Source organism: Rattus rattus, chromosome 17, assembly GCF_011064425.1.
Source record: "Rattus rattus isolate New Zealand chromosome 17, Rrattus_CSIRO_v1, whole genome shotgun sequence".
In the NCBI taxonomy this organism is placed as follows: Eukaryota; Metazoa; Chordata; class Mammalia; order Rodentia; family Muridae; genus Rattus; species Rattus rattus.
Genome location: NC_046170.1, coordinates 34,089,318 through 34,105,610, shown reverse-complemented (window position 1 = coordinate 34,105,610; position 16,293 = coordinate 34,089,318). Strand labels below are relative to the sequence as shown.

Below are 16,293 nucleotides of genomic sequence, written 5' to 3'. Positions count from 1 at the left end.
CTTTAAGATTATATTCACCCTTTGCTTCTGTGATCATCAGGAAAAGCTTCCAGAATCAAGGTGGAACTCCCAATTGACCAATCAGAAGAGAGCACCCAGTTCACCAAGAATTCTGCATCTCCCTGTGCACCGGCTCCATGCTGTAGGCAGACCAAAGGCTTAGAAAACTAAAGGTCACCAGCATGAAACCACGTGGCCCAAGAACGGACAGCACCTCCACCTGTGAACTCTCAACACAACTCCCTCAGGGAGCTCCTGGATCTATGAGGAATCCCCTTCTTCCTACATCATTTCTGCTTCTGACCCACTGGATATCACTGTACGCAGGTCAACACCTGGTTAAGACTTTCTACACATGGCTACCAAACCAGCCGCATAGCACAGGCCAGTCTTCAACATCTGGCTCCCTTTCTGAACCCTCAGCACCCCTGAGGAAAAGCTATCGAGAGCTCCTAGAATGTTCCATCTACTAAAGGAATTAAAACACTCTCTCTCTTCCAACCTCAGGGCTCTTTCCTACAGCTGTGAGGTTATTTTCCTCCACAACCATAAGCACCCTTATCCTAAAGAACTTTGTAGTATCCATTATTTGATCCATGCAAAACAGGCACAGAACCAGGAATGGTGACACATGCTTGTTACTCTGCACTCAAAGTCAGCCTAAGCTACAGGACCCCATCTTAACAGGAAAATGTGGGATCACTGAGATGGCTGAGGAAGTAAGAGCGCTCACCATCATGCCTAATGACCCGAGCTGGATCCCTGGAACCCACATAGTAGAAAGAGAAGTGACTCTTCAAGCTATCCTCTGTCCATACACACATATGTATGTGCATGCACACATGCACGTACGTGCACACACACACACACACACACACACACACACACACACACAACTACAAAATGTTTTAAGAGACAGAGAAATTATAGTATCTAAATTTTACAAATGAAGAGCCTTATATTTAAAATACTAAAGTGGCCTGCCCTAGGTCACTTAACAAGCTCACTGCAGTCCTACTCGTTTTCTTCCTGCTATGTCCCAAGAGCCTCCAATCAAGGTGTGAACCTCTGGGTGCTGATAAAATTACACTCCAGCACTGACTCACTCTTGCGTATTCCAGGAGAGAGGAATAGCAACTCTGGACATTTAGTCTTAATGCAGTAGGCAGTCCTGCAAACATCAGTTACTTGAACGAGTGTCCTAATGCCAGACTCAGAAACAACTGTGATCTGATTCATACGAGGGCTCATAGTTCAAGTCCCTCCATTCCCCCGCTGACTGTGACACCCTTCTTCTCCCAGGCTACAGAAACAGCCTCATCGGATTTTATTTTTTCAGTTTTTGGGGGGTGTTTGTTTGTTTGTTTGCTAGTAATGGTACTATCTGACTTCTAACCAAAAGGGGTAAAAATCTTTTCAAATTAAAGATCAGTCAATGCAGTTGTACAAATGATCAAAAAGATGACCCTGGGACCAATGCAGAGCTCCTGTAACAGCCTCGGGAGGACCTCAAAAGCATGAAGCTTGGAAACACCAAATTAATATAAGGACTCATTCTGGGCCCTGGCAGCTCCTACAGAAATGGCTGCAGGGTTAAGTGTCTGCAAGGGACCCAGATCTCCATCCTGAACAACTGCACAGAGACAGAAAGACGGAAGGAACTATCTGTGTTGCTCATGCGCTGGAGGAAGTCACCTGGCCTGAGTCACTCAGGTAGGAAGAGGTGAGCAGTTTGAAAACTAGGTCATGCCTGCTTCCAGAGTCAGAACTCCTTGCCTGCCCCTCTCCAGACTGAAACCCGCCACCAATCAAGCCTGCCCTGCCTGTCAGCAGATCTATTTTCGGCATTGGTACAATTTCACTACGCGGGAGGCGGGCTCATCACATGAACAAGTGCACAGGAACGCTCCAGCGTGGTGTTACTAGCTTTCACAGATGGGGGGGGGGGCTGCATAGCCCGGAATCACCAATTCCTGGCTACTGTTTACCAGCCCCTCAAGCCCCACTGTGAGCCAGCCAGGGCTGAGCTGAGCGTCCCTCCTCCATTCAGTGCTCAGGATGCGAGGGGTAGGGGGTGGGCTAAGCAAGGCGAAGGGCCGAGAAGCCTAGTAGAGGACTTCACAGAGGCAGGCTGGGAAGTCAGGCCGGCTTCTCTATGAATTGCCTCTTGATCACAGGATTGAATATGTACTTAGAGTAACGGACACTGTGAGATAAATTAACTTCTAAGAGAAAGGGACATTTTGAAAATTAAATTATACTGTATGGAACGAGCAATCAATCAGCAATCAATATGTATCTGATAGCCATGCATACAAAATGAAAAGGCAATTCATAAAAGAATAAGTACAAATGGCCAGACGTGAAGAACCGCTCCATCTTAGGTGTAATCTGAGGCACGAGGATTTAATTGACAGGTTTTCTTTTCTTTTCTTTTCTTTTTTAACGCCCATCCCAAGATTGGCAGGGGCATGGAGAAACAACTGGCAATCAGATTGGTACAACAATTTAGGGGTGCAGTGTCACAAATCAAGATATTAAGATTAGTGGGTAAATCAGTTGACTCAGCAATTCTCCTTCCACAGAATAAGGCTGCAGAGTGTCACAGATGGGTACAAACATTTAATTGCAAAATGTCTGCCTCCATTCTGCGGCTATTAAAAAGCTGGCATCTACCCAAATGTGGCACACTGGGGAAATAGCTGGGACCATCTGATGGAGTACTATGCAGCCATTTAAGAGGTGGAGTATGTAATGGCAGGGAAAGATACACTTCACAGCCCAAAAGAAAAAAAAAATCACAAAGGAAAAGAGGACAGCCACTGCCTAGCATCGCAGATGCTGAATGCTAGCAACATGCTTCTCGCTGGAAAGGATTTTGAGTTGTTGCTGTTTATTTGGGGGGGGGGTCTCTATTTTCTACATTTCCCATAGAGAATACATTTAATAATAAAAATAAATCTAAAATTCGTTGAATGAGAAGACACAGAAAGCTAATTCCACGTAATGGCTTGACTCTAATGGCAGGTGTCTGAATACAGTGTATAACAATATCCAAGAAGAAAGAGAAGCTAGGCAGCCTGATACGCAAACACCATGAGACCTGGAACTGGCTCACGCCACGCACACCAGTGCTTGCCCTGTATCCCAGTTTGGCAAATCACTGTGGGGGGCTTCATTTGCTAAATCGAGGGAAATAATATGGGCAGGGGGAACCCCAACTCTGTGAGGAACTTCTTGGTAACCTATGGGTGCCTTACATTAAGAGACCCTTGAAAGACGCCCCCGTACCCCAAATGCAATTCTGGAAAAAGTTGAGAACTCACACGGGGGCAATGTGCATGGCTGAGAAGGCACAAAACAGGGTAAGACTCCTTCACACTGCCCGAGGGACAGCCAGAGGCCCCGCCCGCAAACGTCACCTTTATTATCAGGTCTGTGATAATCCCAAAGCCATCTAGTTTTAACAGTTTATTTCTTAAACAGGAGCACCTGCACTTGAGCGAACGGAACATCCTCACTCTGGTGAAACAGCTCCGCTCTGGTACAGACACACACACACACACACACACACACACACACACGGCATTTGTAGGCTCGCCCACTTTCAAGAGAAAGCAAGAAGTCACTGAGAAGGAACATACTATACACAACAGTATATGACAGAGCGTCATCCTGTCTCCCCTTAAAGTCTGAAGACAAACAGTTTATCAAGCCAAGCCTACGGTCCTTTCTTCTGGGCCACAAATGACCTGCTCAAACTTTAATGGTAATACCACCCCACCCACCGACGGTGCAGAGGACTGGCTGCCTGTTTCACAGTCTGGCTGTTGTGACTTCTTATTTAAGAAACAGACACCAAGTCCAAAAGGACGCATTTTCTTCTAGTAACAGAATGTGTATCATAAACAATCTAATTAAAATACATTATATCACACTAGATAAGACTGCTGGGCAAAAATTAAATAAATAAATAAGGTCACTGAGGCATTCTAAATGAACCTTAAACACAGGCATTAATATTTAAATATTACAATACCCACTTAGAAAAAGAAATCAGATAATTGATAGGCCAGCACACTCAAAACCGATAATGCCAAGAAACACTGTCCTTGTGTAATTTGGCGGAACAAGCTGCTCCCTGAATACAATGGACCTTTTTGTTAAATGGACCTCTTCGTCTTTGGCATTTTATACAAACAAAACAAAAATGCAAAGCCAAGAAAGAGAAAGAGAAAGATGACACCGGTCCTAGTCTTCAGCCAGGGTTCTATCACTGAGACGGACTTGCCCTGAAAGATACTTTAGGGAAGGAAAGGGCACTATTTAACAAAAGGGAAAGCCAGGCTAGGCAACCAGGGAAGAAAACCATCCAAGTTCAACTGTCTCGAAGGGCAACAGTGCCCTCTAGTGGGGAACGGTATAAACTAGGTAACCGTGGCTGCTTTTAGGTTAATTACAGAAAACAGTTGGGTGCATACTGTGCCATTCCATTACATAAAGGCAGGGAAGAAAAGAATCGCTTTAATTTTATGTAGAACCGTTTCCAAGTTTGCATGTGACACACCACCTCACCTTAATAAGGGAGAAATCAGATTTGTAAACATTTCTTTAAGTTAGGAGTTTGAGCTACTTTGTCATTTAAGCATAGCAAGAAGAACGTCACTTATTAAGCTGACACTATAAAAAACTGAAAACCCAAACCCAAACGAAAATACGGAATTACTGGGGCCTCGGAGGACAGACATATTTGAAACAGACCAGAGCAGTACCCATGGACACATATACAAGAGTACAGACTAATCTGGGGCTGTGATTGACACACGCTCTCTCTGCACCTACCCTGCTCCTAGCCAAGGTCAGCCAATTGCACCACAGCCATCGCTGTGGCTTTTCTAACTGGGCCCTGGTTTGGGTATTAAGCTTCCCAAGTACTATGATATCTAGGAATATTTGATAATTTTTAACTTTTGTGTAATGCCACTCAAGGACTTTTCAATACTATGAAAAGAATCTCAAGTTTCTGACCAGGTGTGGAGAAGACTGAGGCAGGAGAATGTCCCTGAATTGTAGGCTAGTCTGGGCTCTGTAATGAGACTGTCTCAAAGAAAAACAACTTCCAGTAGTTTCTCAGAAGAAAATAATTTCAGATCGCTTTAGCTAAGAGAACAGTTGCTACAGATATATTTAATTCCCTAGGGGTCTCGTTGATGATTTAGGGGCTTCCCCTTAGCTTAACAATAGAGTTCCCACAACTCTGATGATACCCAAGGCTACATCAGCTCTTATGTCATCAACAGGAAAAGAATAGAATTGGGAATTCCAGGACCCCAAACACAAGGATGTGGGCTTCACTCAAAAAAGGGGACTAGCAGGTCAATTCAGGCAGCCCCCTGCCTGGGCTCAGGGATCCTCTCAGTTCCTTAGAAAAGGCCGGTGCTGCTGTGTGCTCTCAAAGCAAAGCAGATGAGAAAGGGCAGGATTTACTCCGGGCAGGTGGGAGTCCATCGCAGTGACGACGTACAAGACAAAAGTGTAGCTCTAACTTTGTGTGGGAGCATCAACACTGTGCTGTCGGAGTACTGCAGGGCTCTCAGCAAGAACAGCTCCTGGGTTTACTCTGCTTTAAAGAGAACAAATTGAGGGATGATTCACCTTCAGTGTGAACCTCTTTTATCTCAGAGGGTGTGAACCTGGTGTGTGTGTGTCTGTGTGTGTGTGTGTGTGTGTGTGTGTGTGTCTGTGTGTGGGTCTGTGTCTGTGTGTCTGTGTCTGTGTCTGTATGTGTGTGTGTGTGTGTGTGTGTGTGTGTGTGTGTGTGTGTGTGTGTGTGTATGTGTGTGTGTGTGTCTGTGTGTGTATGTGTCTGTGTGTGTGTCTGTGTGTGTGTCTGTGTGTGTGTGTCTGTGTGTGTGTGTCTGTGTGTGTGTACCTATGTGTGTATGTGTGCCTATGTGTGTATGTGTGTGTGTGCCTGTGTGTGTGTGTGTGTGTGTGTGTGTGTGTATGTGTCTGTGTGTGTGTGTGTGTGTGTGTATGTGTGTGTGTGTGTGTGTGTGTGTGTGTGTGTGTGTGTGTGTGTGTGTGTGTGTGTGTGTGTGTGTGTGTGTGTGTGTGTGTGTGTGTGTGTCTGTGTATGTGTGTGTGTGTGTGTGTGTGTGTGTGTGTGTGTGTGTGTCTATGTGTGTGTGTGTGTGTGTGTGTGTATGTGTGTGTGTGTGTGTGTGTGTGTGTGTGTGTGTCTGTGTGTGTGTGTATGTGTGTCTGTGTGTGTGTGTGTGTGTCTGTGTATGTGTGTGTGTCTGTGTATGTGTGTGTCTGTGTGTACCAGCACACGTGAGGGTGCAGCTCTACAATAAGTCCTGAAGTGATGACCACATAATAGAAATACCCAGAGAAAAGCTACCTTTGTTTTGCTGGACCTCTAGCTTAAAAATCAAAACCAGGCCAGGCTGTTTCAGAAGGAGACCACATATGATGCAGCCCAACATTATAAAAGTCCAGAAGGGGAGAGACTAAGCTCAGAAAGAAACCTAAAATCAAATCTGAACCACTCCGGGCTTCAAGACAGGCAGAAGAGAGTTCTGTCATTAGCACCAAACACCACACTGGAAATGTCTGATGTGCTCATAGCTGCTGTCAGGTTTCCAACAGAGTTTACCAAAAGCCTGACTGTTCCTCCAGGAAGACAATGGCAATATATCGGTCTCTATGAAGCAGCAATCGTATGGAACCCAGATGCTCCTCTGACAAAAAGATGGGCAGCTGCTGTCCAAGTCAAGGGACGTGTGACTGCCCTTGTAGAATGTGCTGCTGGACCAGAAAGTCAGCCTGAAGGTTCAAGGAGAGCAGCTTCACACACCTCTGTGCACACACAGCCAAATCTGCTCTGGGACAGGTTTAGCTTAGGAAAATCCACAGGCCCCAGGAAGGCGGGAGACTCCCTAGTCTAAAACATTCCCTTTCCTGAGACTCCCCGGGACTTAGATGCGGTCATCTCCGTGTAGAAGCCGTTTCCTTCTTTTACAGAATCAGAGCCAGCCATGTGTAACTCCAAAAAGCCACAACCTCCTGCCCCCCTGCCCTGCTGTGCTGCACGCAGGGCAGTGAGCTTCTCCCTCGTCTACTGGTTAGCAGGCTCCGGCTCTCGATCTGCCAGCAGCAGCTCTGGATGAAGGGATGGCTCCCCCTGGAGCCTGAGATGCTGATCTCCACTGAGGTCCACAAGCTACAGCTTTCAGTCTAAGTCCTCAGGTTCAGAAAGCTGGTTGAACAAAGGTCAAGAGGAGAAGAGCGTTAGTTCCTGCGGAGACGACATTCTAATCTTGCAGCTCACTAAGAACACGGGTAGGGGTAGGTAGATACTGGTGGGACAACCCTTCCAGCTACTCATGATGTGCCGGTTACTCTTCCTGCAGCCTGGGCATCCGACGTCAGCTAAATGGGCGCAGACAAGATGCTGAGGCAACCTGCTTTGGGTTCGGCCGGACCACCCAGTGCAGGGAGAGTAAATGCTCTAAGTGCAGGCCCCACAGTAAAGACTTTGGGGGCCACATGATCCCTATTGTAATTTCTCAACTTCTGGTGATACCCTAAGTGTGCATGGCTGTGTTCCAATAGAAAACACCTACAAAATCAGGTAGGTCCGATTATGCCTGGAGGGCTGTAGTTGATTCACGTCCAATACAGAAAGCTGAATTCAGCTGACAGCGGTAAAGCCAGCTCACATCTGTAAAGGGAAGGACTAGGAGCTGAGTGTGGTGGATACGTCTGTAATCCTGGTGTTTGTGGTATGAAGATCAGAAGGTGGAAGCCAGCCTAGGCTATATCGCAAACTCAAGGCAGGGACACACAGCAAGACACTGTCTCCAAAACTAATGTTTTTTGCACTCCATTGTACTTCTGCATTGCCTCTGACTCCTCCTACATTCTAGAACCATCCTGACCTTTCCTTCCTGCTTGGAACTGAGAATTATTCAATTGCCTTAGTACTATCAAGTATAAACATTCAAAAGTCAGCTTTGCATTGCTTACAGACAATGTGAGAGTCAGGGACAGAACAGTCTGCTCAGAGCTCACATCAGAGGGGACAGGGCCCTGGGGAACCCAGTTTGTCAGTCAGGGAGCACACCCCTCCCTCTACCTCTCCTAACTCCCACATGGAGGGGAGTGTGGGAAAGGCACTGCCACAACAGCACTCATGGACAGACAAGGAGTCTGTCCAGTCACAGGGGAGCAGACAAGGAGTCTGTCCAGTCACAGGGGAGCAGACAAGGAGTCTGTCCAGTCACAGGGGAGCAGACAAGGAGTCTGTCCAGTCACAGGGGAGCAGATGAGGAGTCTGTCCAGTCACAGGGGAGCAGACGAGGAGTCTGTCCAGTCACAGGGGAGCAGACGAGGTGTCTGTCCAGTCACAGGAGGGCAGACGAGGTGTCTGTCCAGTCACAGGGGAGCAGACGAGGTGTCTGTCCAGTCACAGGAGGGCAGACAAGGTGTCTGTCGGGTCACAGGGACTGTGCTCAGCATCCATGCTCTGCTTCACAGTCTGAGGACGTCTCCCTGCTGTGGCTCAAAGAAAGGATGGCCCAGGCGGGGCTTTCACAGAGGGCAACACCAGGAGTCTTGGGAACGGAGGCTCATTCCGCTCTGCATTACACAGGCAAAACAAAGCAGCAATGGCAACTTATAAACGGGCAAGTTACACCGCTCTGGAGAAGGAAGTCTGTTATCTAGAAGCCACAGACTACCTGGACAAGGACACTTTCCAAGACTGCCTTTAAGGACAAAAGCCAACCCTGATATGACTAACAACCCCATGCCTATCAGCCTCCAGCTTCTTTAAGTCCGATCAACCTGCTGAAGAGGGAGGCTGATTTGTACACACTCCACTGCCTGCAATTTGCAATGTATTATTCCAAAAATTAAGAATCAAAATTTCAGCACTGGCCGAGTTATGCTTGGTGTCTGGAGAGGGAGGAGGAGTGACAGGCAGTTTCCTGAGGGAAAGTAGGGGCTGGAAACACGGCTGGCCTTCCTAAAGCCTTCTATAATCCATTCTTATGAGTAGCCACACCAGTGGGACACCCACACCTCCTGCAGTGTCCAGGACTGGGGCACAAGAAGGAAGTGTCAGGAGGAAGGGGAAGAGTGGAGAGGCAGCACTTCTGCCTTTGCTCCTAGGGTCTGGGGAGCCTTCGGATACACACATTTCTTCCCCACACTTCAGAACCTCCTTATCTCTCACCTCAGTCTCACGTGAATCTTGTCCCATGCTCATCCAAGCACCTGAGCTGCAGATGGAGGACAGCAGACTTAGTCAAAGGTCTCCTAGCTCACATCAGACAGAACAGGCTGACTGGAACCATCACACACCTCACTGAAGAAAGGCTATCTGGGGGCTGGCAGGACGGCTCCCTGTTTAACCCAAGTACCAACACGGCAGCTCATAACCATCTCTATCCAGCTCCAGATCCGAGTTATCAATAAGCTCTCAGGACTTTAAATGTGGTGTACATACATGCATGCCAACAAAAAACTGATGCACATGAAATAGAATAAAGTTAAAATAAATAAATAAAAACTGCCCAACTAAAAGACCAAGATCATTTCATTTAACTCCTAGTGAGCTAAGTGTTAAATAAACAAAGGGAAATTTTCTTAAGTCCTCAAATCCTTTTTTACAAACTCACTCTACAGTATCCTGGGTCCACACCCAGACCCATAACAGTGCTTCTTGGCCTGGGGAGCCAGTCACTGTCACTAGTTCTGCAGCTCCACTGACAGCGTGAGAGTTATCCAGGCTCTAACCCAAGGCAGAGACTGAAAAGGACAGACTGGATGTACTCTGGGCTCAGGATGAGGGCTGGGAAGTGACTTTATGGAAACGACTTCCCATTGTTTAAAAAGCTTTCCCTCAGGAGCAGTCTGGTCAGGAGACCTACTCTGGGATGTCAGAGTCAAGCTCTGAGAGCCTGCCACACTGCAGAGTGGCTGGTCTGATCCACTATGGTACCTCGCCTCCTGAGCTTGCTAGAAGAGGACATTGGGACTCCAAAATCAGGAAAAAAAGAGGAAAATAGAGAAAAGCTCATGAGGGAGCCCATGGGGGGCACTGTGACAGAGAGACAGATGGACAGAGCAAAACCTGACAAAGGACAAGCAGAGGACAGAGATGCAATTCTATTCTTCAATCTGAAGATACATATCCTATCCCACAGTTCAGGCGCTGATGTCAGATGTCAATGGACCAAAACAAACCCCATCCCTCGAGATGGCACAAGTGCTCATCTTGATGCTGTCACAGCACCAACCCAGGAAGCCACTGACCTCGCCATGGTCACTGTGGTTAAACAGAGGCGACTAGGAAGGTTCCTGCAGAGGTGAAGACAAGGACAAATTCTCCAGTTTTAGGAAGAAATACGATACGGTCACCAAGAGAAACCGATAGGCTCGGTGGCCAGTGGGAACCTGCAGTACCCTTGGATCCAAAGTCACAATTGCCGCCGTCCAGGATCCCATTACCAATCAATTCTGGTCTGAATAAGCCAGGTAATTGGAACACATCCATGCACCTCACAGACCGGGTCAAAACCTCTTAGCCAGAGCCTGTTGTCTCCAGTCCCTGAATACCAAAATAGCCATAGGCTTCTGCTGACTTCTCAGCTTTGAGCAACGTCAAGGTCAGGCCCCACAAGCCTCGCACTGTAACACTGGGGTGGAGAGGGAGTGCGGTTTTAATGAGACAGCAGCTGAGAAAGCTGTAAGAGCCTCTGTAAATTGGAGATTCACCACCACCATTTCACTACAGTTACATTTAAGTGGAATTCAGTGCAGCACTCACAAAACATAAATAAATAAGGTAAGACGACAGTAAGCTACAGGCCTACCTATTCCTGAATTGGCTCCGGTAACCAGGACCACCTTGCCCGTGAAGTCTCGGCCCTGCAGTATCTCCATGGCGGTGGTGCTCCCGTCGTATCTCTGTCTGGTGGTCGGCTTGGTCGGATTATCATCCACGGTAAATGCCAATCTTGGATCCAAGTAGGTAGTTCTTTTATTTATGTGGCTGCAAAGAACAGGGAGAACATTGAAATCTATACAGCAAGGACCAGCAGTACAAGATAACCTAATACTTCAAACAATGCACCGGGGCTTACTGTCAAACATGGGGAGACCCAGAACCCATTTGATCTACATTCTGGCCTACGAAAGGATGGTACTCTTGCCTGAAAATAGAGCCATGGAAACCTCTCAGGACGACCTTGAAGGTACTGGGACACAGTAGGCCTCTTGGGTCTGACAGCAGCTTGCTGAAAAGCCTCTGAGTTTTTACTGAATCCACATTAATATAAAAGCATCTATAAGATCTGTCAGCTCCTCTTGTCAATAGGTGTCCATGTAATTTCACTGGCCTGTGCTAGGGCCTAAACACACTGGTACACGAGGAGAAAATGAGATGACAGAGTCTTAATAACTATAAAGCAGGCCAAACAGCAAGGTTTCAATTGCTTGCACTGTCAGACCATAGCCAAGCCACCTATGATAAGCACTGAACTTTTGATTTGGAATTAATCTAGAAACATTAAAATATACTGGCATATAGAGATTATTGAATTACTCCTTTTAATACAGCTTTTACATTTTAAATGTAGGACCTGGGTTCAATCCCTGAAACATACATGACAGAATGGAACAATTAACTCCCAGTTGTCCTGATATCCACCTGTATGCCATGTGCATGGACACATTCACATACATACACACTCTACACATATAAAATGTAGTACAAAAGTTATGTGCGTTTTTGGGATTTGAGATAAAGGCCTTGAAATGCCATAATAGGAAGCCTCCTGAAATGCATGGGGTACTATCATTTAAGATGCTTGTATATGAGCACCATGGCGTAAGCCCTGTGATCCCAGCTACTCAGGAGGCTGAGACAGTCAGACTATGATTTCAAGGCCAGCCTGAACAACTTTGTGAGATCCTGTCTGACGACACTGATATGTGTCAGTGCTGGCTGGTATTGTGGCCTCCGCTCCCCCTGGGATTCCACCTTGGTAGCCTGTAAGTGGCTACCAAGTACTGGAGACAGTATTTGCACATGGAAACAAATCTACACTTCCTTTCTCTCAAGAGCTTGCCTTATGCTTATCCCAGCACACCCTACAGCAGGCTAGAGAATACCTAACCTTGTTCTAGCTTGCTTCCATAGTCCATACTCATTTTCCATTAGACCAGTAACTGGCTGATTCGGCCTACTGCCTATTTCTGTAATGGTGTATTAGGACACAGCAATGGCCGTTATTTTTGTGTTAAAACAGAAACCATGTAGTGCCACAGCCTAAAACATACCTGATCCATTACAAAAAGGCTAGCTGATTCCTCTCTAGAGTAGGCCAAACAAACAAGCATGCTACAGAATTCCCTAGAGGGCAGTGGCTGCCTGTCACCACCACAAACACACCCCAAGTTGAGATTCAGATGGTAGGGGTCTATGTGTATATCTAGTCGGTTCCTAAGAGCTGCCAATGGCGTGAGTCGGAGCATCCCATCTTGGAACCACTGCTCTGGGCCAGTGAAGAGGAAAGGACTCCAGAGAGCAGCTTTACAGGCACGTGTGTGCACAGGAGGAGTCTGGCTGCACAGAGCCTAAGAGTTTCGACAGCCAAGTTGTCCAAGGAAAATGCAGGAAGGGATAATTGTAGCATAAAACTAAAGAAGTGACATTCCTGTCTAGATAAGTGAAAGAACTTTTACAAATCAAGGAAGAAGAAATCCTTTATAATCTAATAGGCAGTGAAGAACGTCCACCTAATCACTTGCCAGAGAGGCTGCCCTGCTAGGTCTGCATATGGCTGCTCAGACTGCAAAGCAGGCCCTGGCCTACCTGCTCCCAGAGTGGGAGATGAAGTGGGAGGGAGCGATTAGGTTTGCTGACAAAACACTCCTCCAGGTGAGCATATTGCTACAACTATCACTATTACTTCATGGATAGTAATAGGCGAGGCCAAAACGAATTACCCAAGATGCAATCCACAGACCACAGGAAGTTCAAGAAGGATGACCAAAATGCAGATACTCCCATTCCTTCTTAAAAGGGGGGGAAATATCCATAGGAGGGGATATGGAAGCAAAGTTTAGAGCAGCGACTGAAGGAACAACCATTCAGAGCCTGCCCACATGTGGCCCATATATATATATATATATATATATATATATATCCCACCAAAACTAGATAAGATTGATGAAGCTAGAAAATGCATGCCAAAAGGGACCGGATATAGATCTCTCCTGAGAAACACATCCAGAGCATGTCCAATACAGAGGTCAATGCTGGCAGCAAACCACTGAACTGAGAACAGGACCCCCCTGGGCGGAACTAGAGGAAGGATTGAAAGAGCTGAAGGATCTTCCAACCCCATAAGAACAACAATGCCAACCAACCAGAGCTTCCAGGGACTAAACCACTACCGAAAGACTATACATGGACTGACCCATGGCTCCAGCTGCATATGTAGCAGAGAATAGCCTTGTTGGGGCACCAGTGGAAGGAGAAGCCCTTGGTCCTGCCAAGATTGGACCCCCAGTGCAGTGGGGGGAGGGGGCACTAAGGGGGATGGATGGGGGGGAACACCCATATGGGGGAGAGGGAGGGGATGGGGAGCTTATGGACAGGAAACCAGGAAAGGGAATAGAAATGTAAATAAAGAAATATATCTAATAAAAAAATGAAACGAACTGTCACTGTAGTGCTAAAAATCTGGAAGATGAAGTTCCAGAGACGGCACAGCAATTACAGAGCACTTGCTGCCCAACCCTGAGGACTGGGGTTTGGAACACAGCACCCATGCAACAGTCTGGGACCCCATGTTTGCACACCTGTAACTCCAGCTTCAGAGGCTGAGGTTCAGGGAGAGACCGCGCCTAAAGGGAGATTTGTAGACTGATGGGAGAGGAGCCTGACACCCTCATACAGCCACACAGACATACCAATCAATCCTTTGTAAAAATGTTAGGAAGGCTCAGGATGAGCAGCTTAAAGAAGAAAAGGAAGGAAAGAAAGAAAAGCAGTGGTCCAATCAAGAACAATGAAAACCCAGGGAAATCTTCACGCAACTCCCAAAAAAATCATGCTGTCTCTGAAAAGCTAAGTTTTTGTTCAACCTTAGAGGAACGACAATTATATTATATTAGGGGTGTGCTTAGGGAATACCACACCACAATCCACGTGGCAGGTGAGTCACGTGTGAAGGGCTGGGCTGGCCTGACCCCAAAACCTTAGTGTACAAAGAAGGGCGGAAGCCTGAAGACTAGAAGAAAAAAAGAAATCACAAAGCTCGAAAAGGGGGTCACTCTTGCTGGTAAAACAGGTCTGTACGGCTTCATATTTTCCTACAGTCAATGTAGGAAATTAAAACGGAAAACTCTTCTTAAAAGTCAAACTGGCTGTGCTTCTACATAGACACTTACTCAACAAAAAACACTTGTCCGTTCTCGTCGGTCTCCTGCTCCCATCCATACGGCAAGTCTGAAACACAAGAAAGATTAACAGTGTATGTGTAGGGAATGAAGCCAAGTCGCACCCCAAGGTCAGGAAGGATATCCCTCTTATCTCTGGTCCCCTAAACCCTCTGTAACAGGATGCTCTGGTCACATGCTTCAAGGGTGGCAGTCAGAGAAGACCCAGCATCCCATCTGGAATTCACATTCTGCCTCCTGCTTTAACCGAAACCCCGAAACCCCGTTACACTCTTGATCACTCTTCAGCGTTCTCTCAGCTCCTGCTTTTACACCAGGCCTCAGCAGAGGCTCCCAAAGCTCACAGCCATGGCTGCATTACACCAGACATGAGCAATGGAGTGCTGACCCAGGCTGCCTTGCGCCATGCTGTAAAGCCATCCTGTCATTTTCATGAACGAGCTCATCTGTCTTCACTTAGACCCTGAGGGGCTTCAACCCCTTTGTTTTCAGTCAATACTTCTACTCCATGGACTGTGTACTGCTTCAGAAACATCTTTCTCTATCACCTACACCTAGAGCAATTACTCCCATGGTGCAACTGCAGAGAAACCCAACAAGTCAAAGCTCCAACTGTCTCAATAAACTTTGCTGAAAGCCATAAGGCATCTTCCTGTTCATCTCAAGATCTTATCTTCTCCTTCTGCCAAACCCACCATGCTCTCAGACTGAGAGCCTTGCTCCTTAATGGCCACCCAGCAGACAGCCAGGGTTAACTGCCACCTCACCACCTCCCACATCTCCCCTAGCTGATAAATGCTTCAGACACAGGCTTCTGGGCTTCAGGCAGCATACGGACCTCCTGCAACTCGTTTTCTCTTCCCAGTTTTCGGATGTTCCCACTGGGTCTTTTCCTCGGTGTGACTGTAAGAGACCCACAATAGAATAAGTTAACACTGCTAAAATGTAGTCAGTGTACTATCTGTGTCTCTTCCTGGTACAGCTGAAGTAGTGAGAACAGACAGAAGGAAACACTCAGAACAGAAAGCTTGCTGACTACATCAGGTCAGAGGCCTCAGGTTGTAGGTCAGAAGACTCAAACCTGAAGGAATCTTGCAGGACAGGTAGGGAGCTCACCGGGAGAGCAAAGGGGACTAGGTCCCAGCTAGAGTCCACCTTACAAATCTCTGTGAAGCACAGTTCTAGAAAGACATTTTGCATTTCTTCTCCCTTTATTTAAGGATATACTGGTAATCTTCAGTATCTGGTTTATAATGATCAAATTTAAATACTAAATGCAGCTTAAATATTGCATTGTTAAAGTTTATGTTGCTTGTTCTTTTTACTTTGTTGAGTTTTGGTTTTTTGTGGTTTGTTTTGGTTGTGTTAAGGGGACAAGGCTGAACTCACCATGTAGCCATGGATGACATTAAACACTGACTTTACTGTCTCTACTTCCTAAGTACTAAAATTGCAGATGTGACTTTTAAAATGTACTTTCTGGGCTTGCAAAATGGCTCCGGAGGAAAAAGGGCTTGCCATGCAATCCTGGGGACCCCAGTTTGCTGCCTGGATCCCACGGAGGATGAAGAGATGCGGTTCCTGGATGCTGTCCTCTGACCTCCACCAATACCATGGCATGCACACAGACACAGTTACACTTACACACACACACACACACACACACACACACACACACACACACACAGACATATTTTAAATCTACATTCTGGCCCCAGGTATGACTTCCGTGTCTCATTAATCTCTGGGTCCTGAGGACATTAAGGACATTCAGAGTGTAGTGAGACAGTAGCACAGGTCACTTAGCTATGA

General features: G+C 46.7%; 1 protein-coding gene across 1 annotated transcript in view; it reads right to left on the bottom strand.

Annotated features, from left to right (window-relative positions):
* Window positions 1–16,293, bottom strand: part of Wwox (WW domain containing oxidoreductase) — a 914,000-nt gene that overhangs the window by 893,776 nt on the left and 3,931 nt on the right. Inside the window, exons 2-4 of the mRNA XM_032888027.1 lie at window positions 15,320–15,384; window positions 14,473–14,530; window positions 10,887–11,065 (exon numbers count right to left, since the gene is read on the bottom strand). Of these exons, the coding sequence (XP_032743918.1) occupies window positions 10,887–11,065; window positions 14,473–14,530; window positions 15,320–15,384 (302 nt within the window). The remainder of the gene's footprint in view (window positions 1–10,886; window positions 11,066–14,472; window positions 14,531–15,319; window positions 15,385–16,293) is intronic.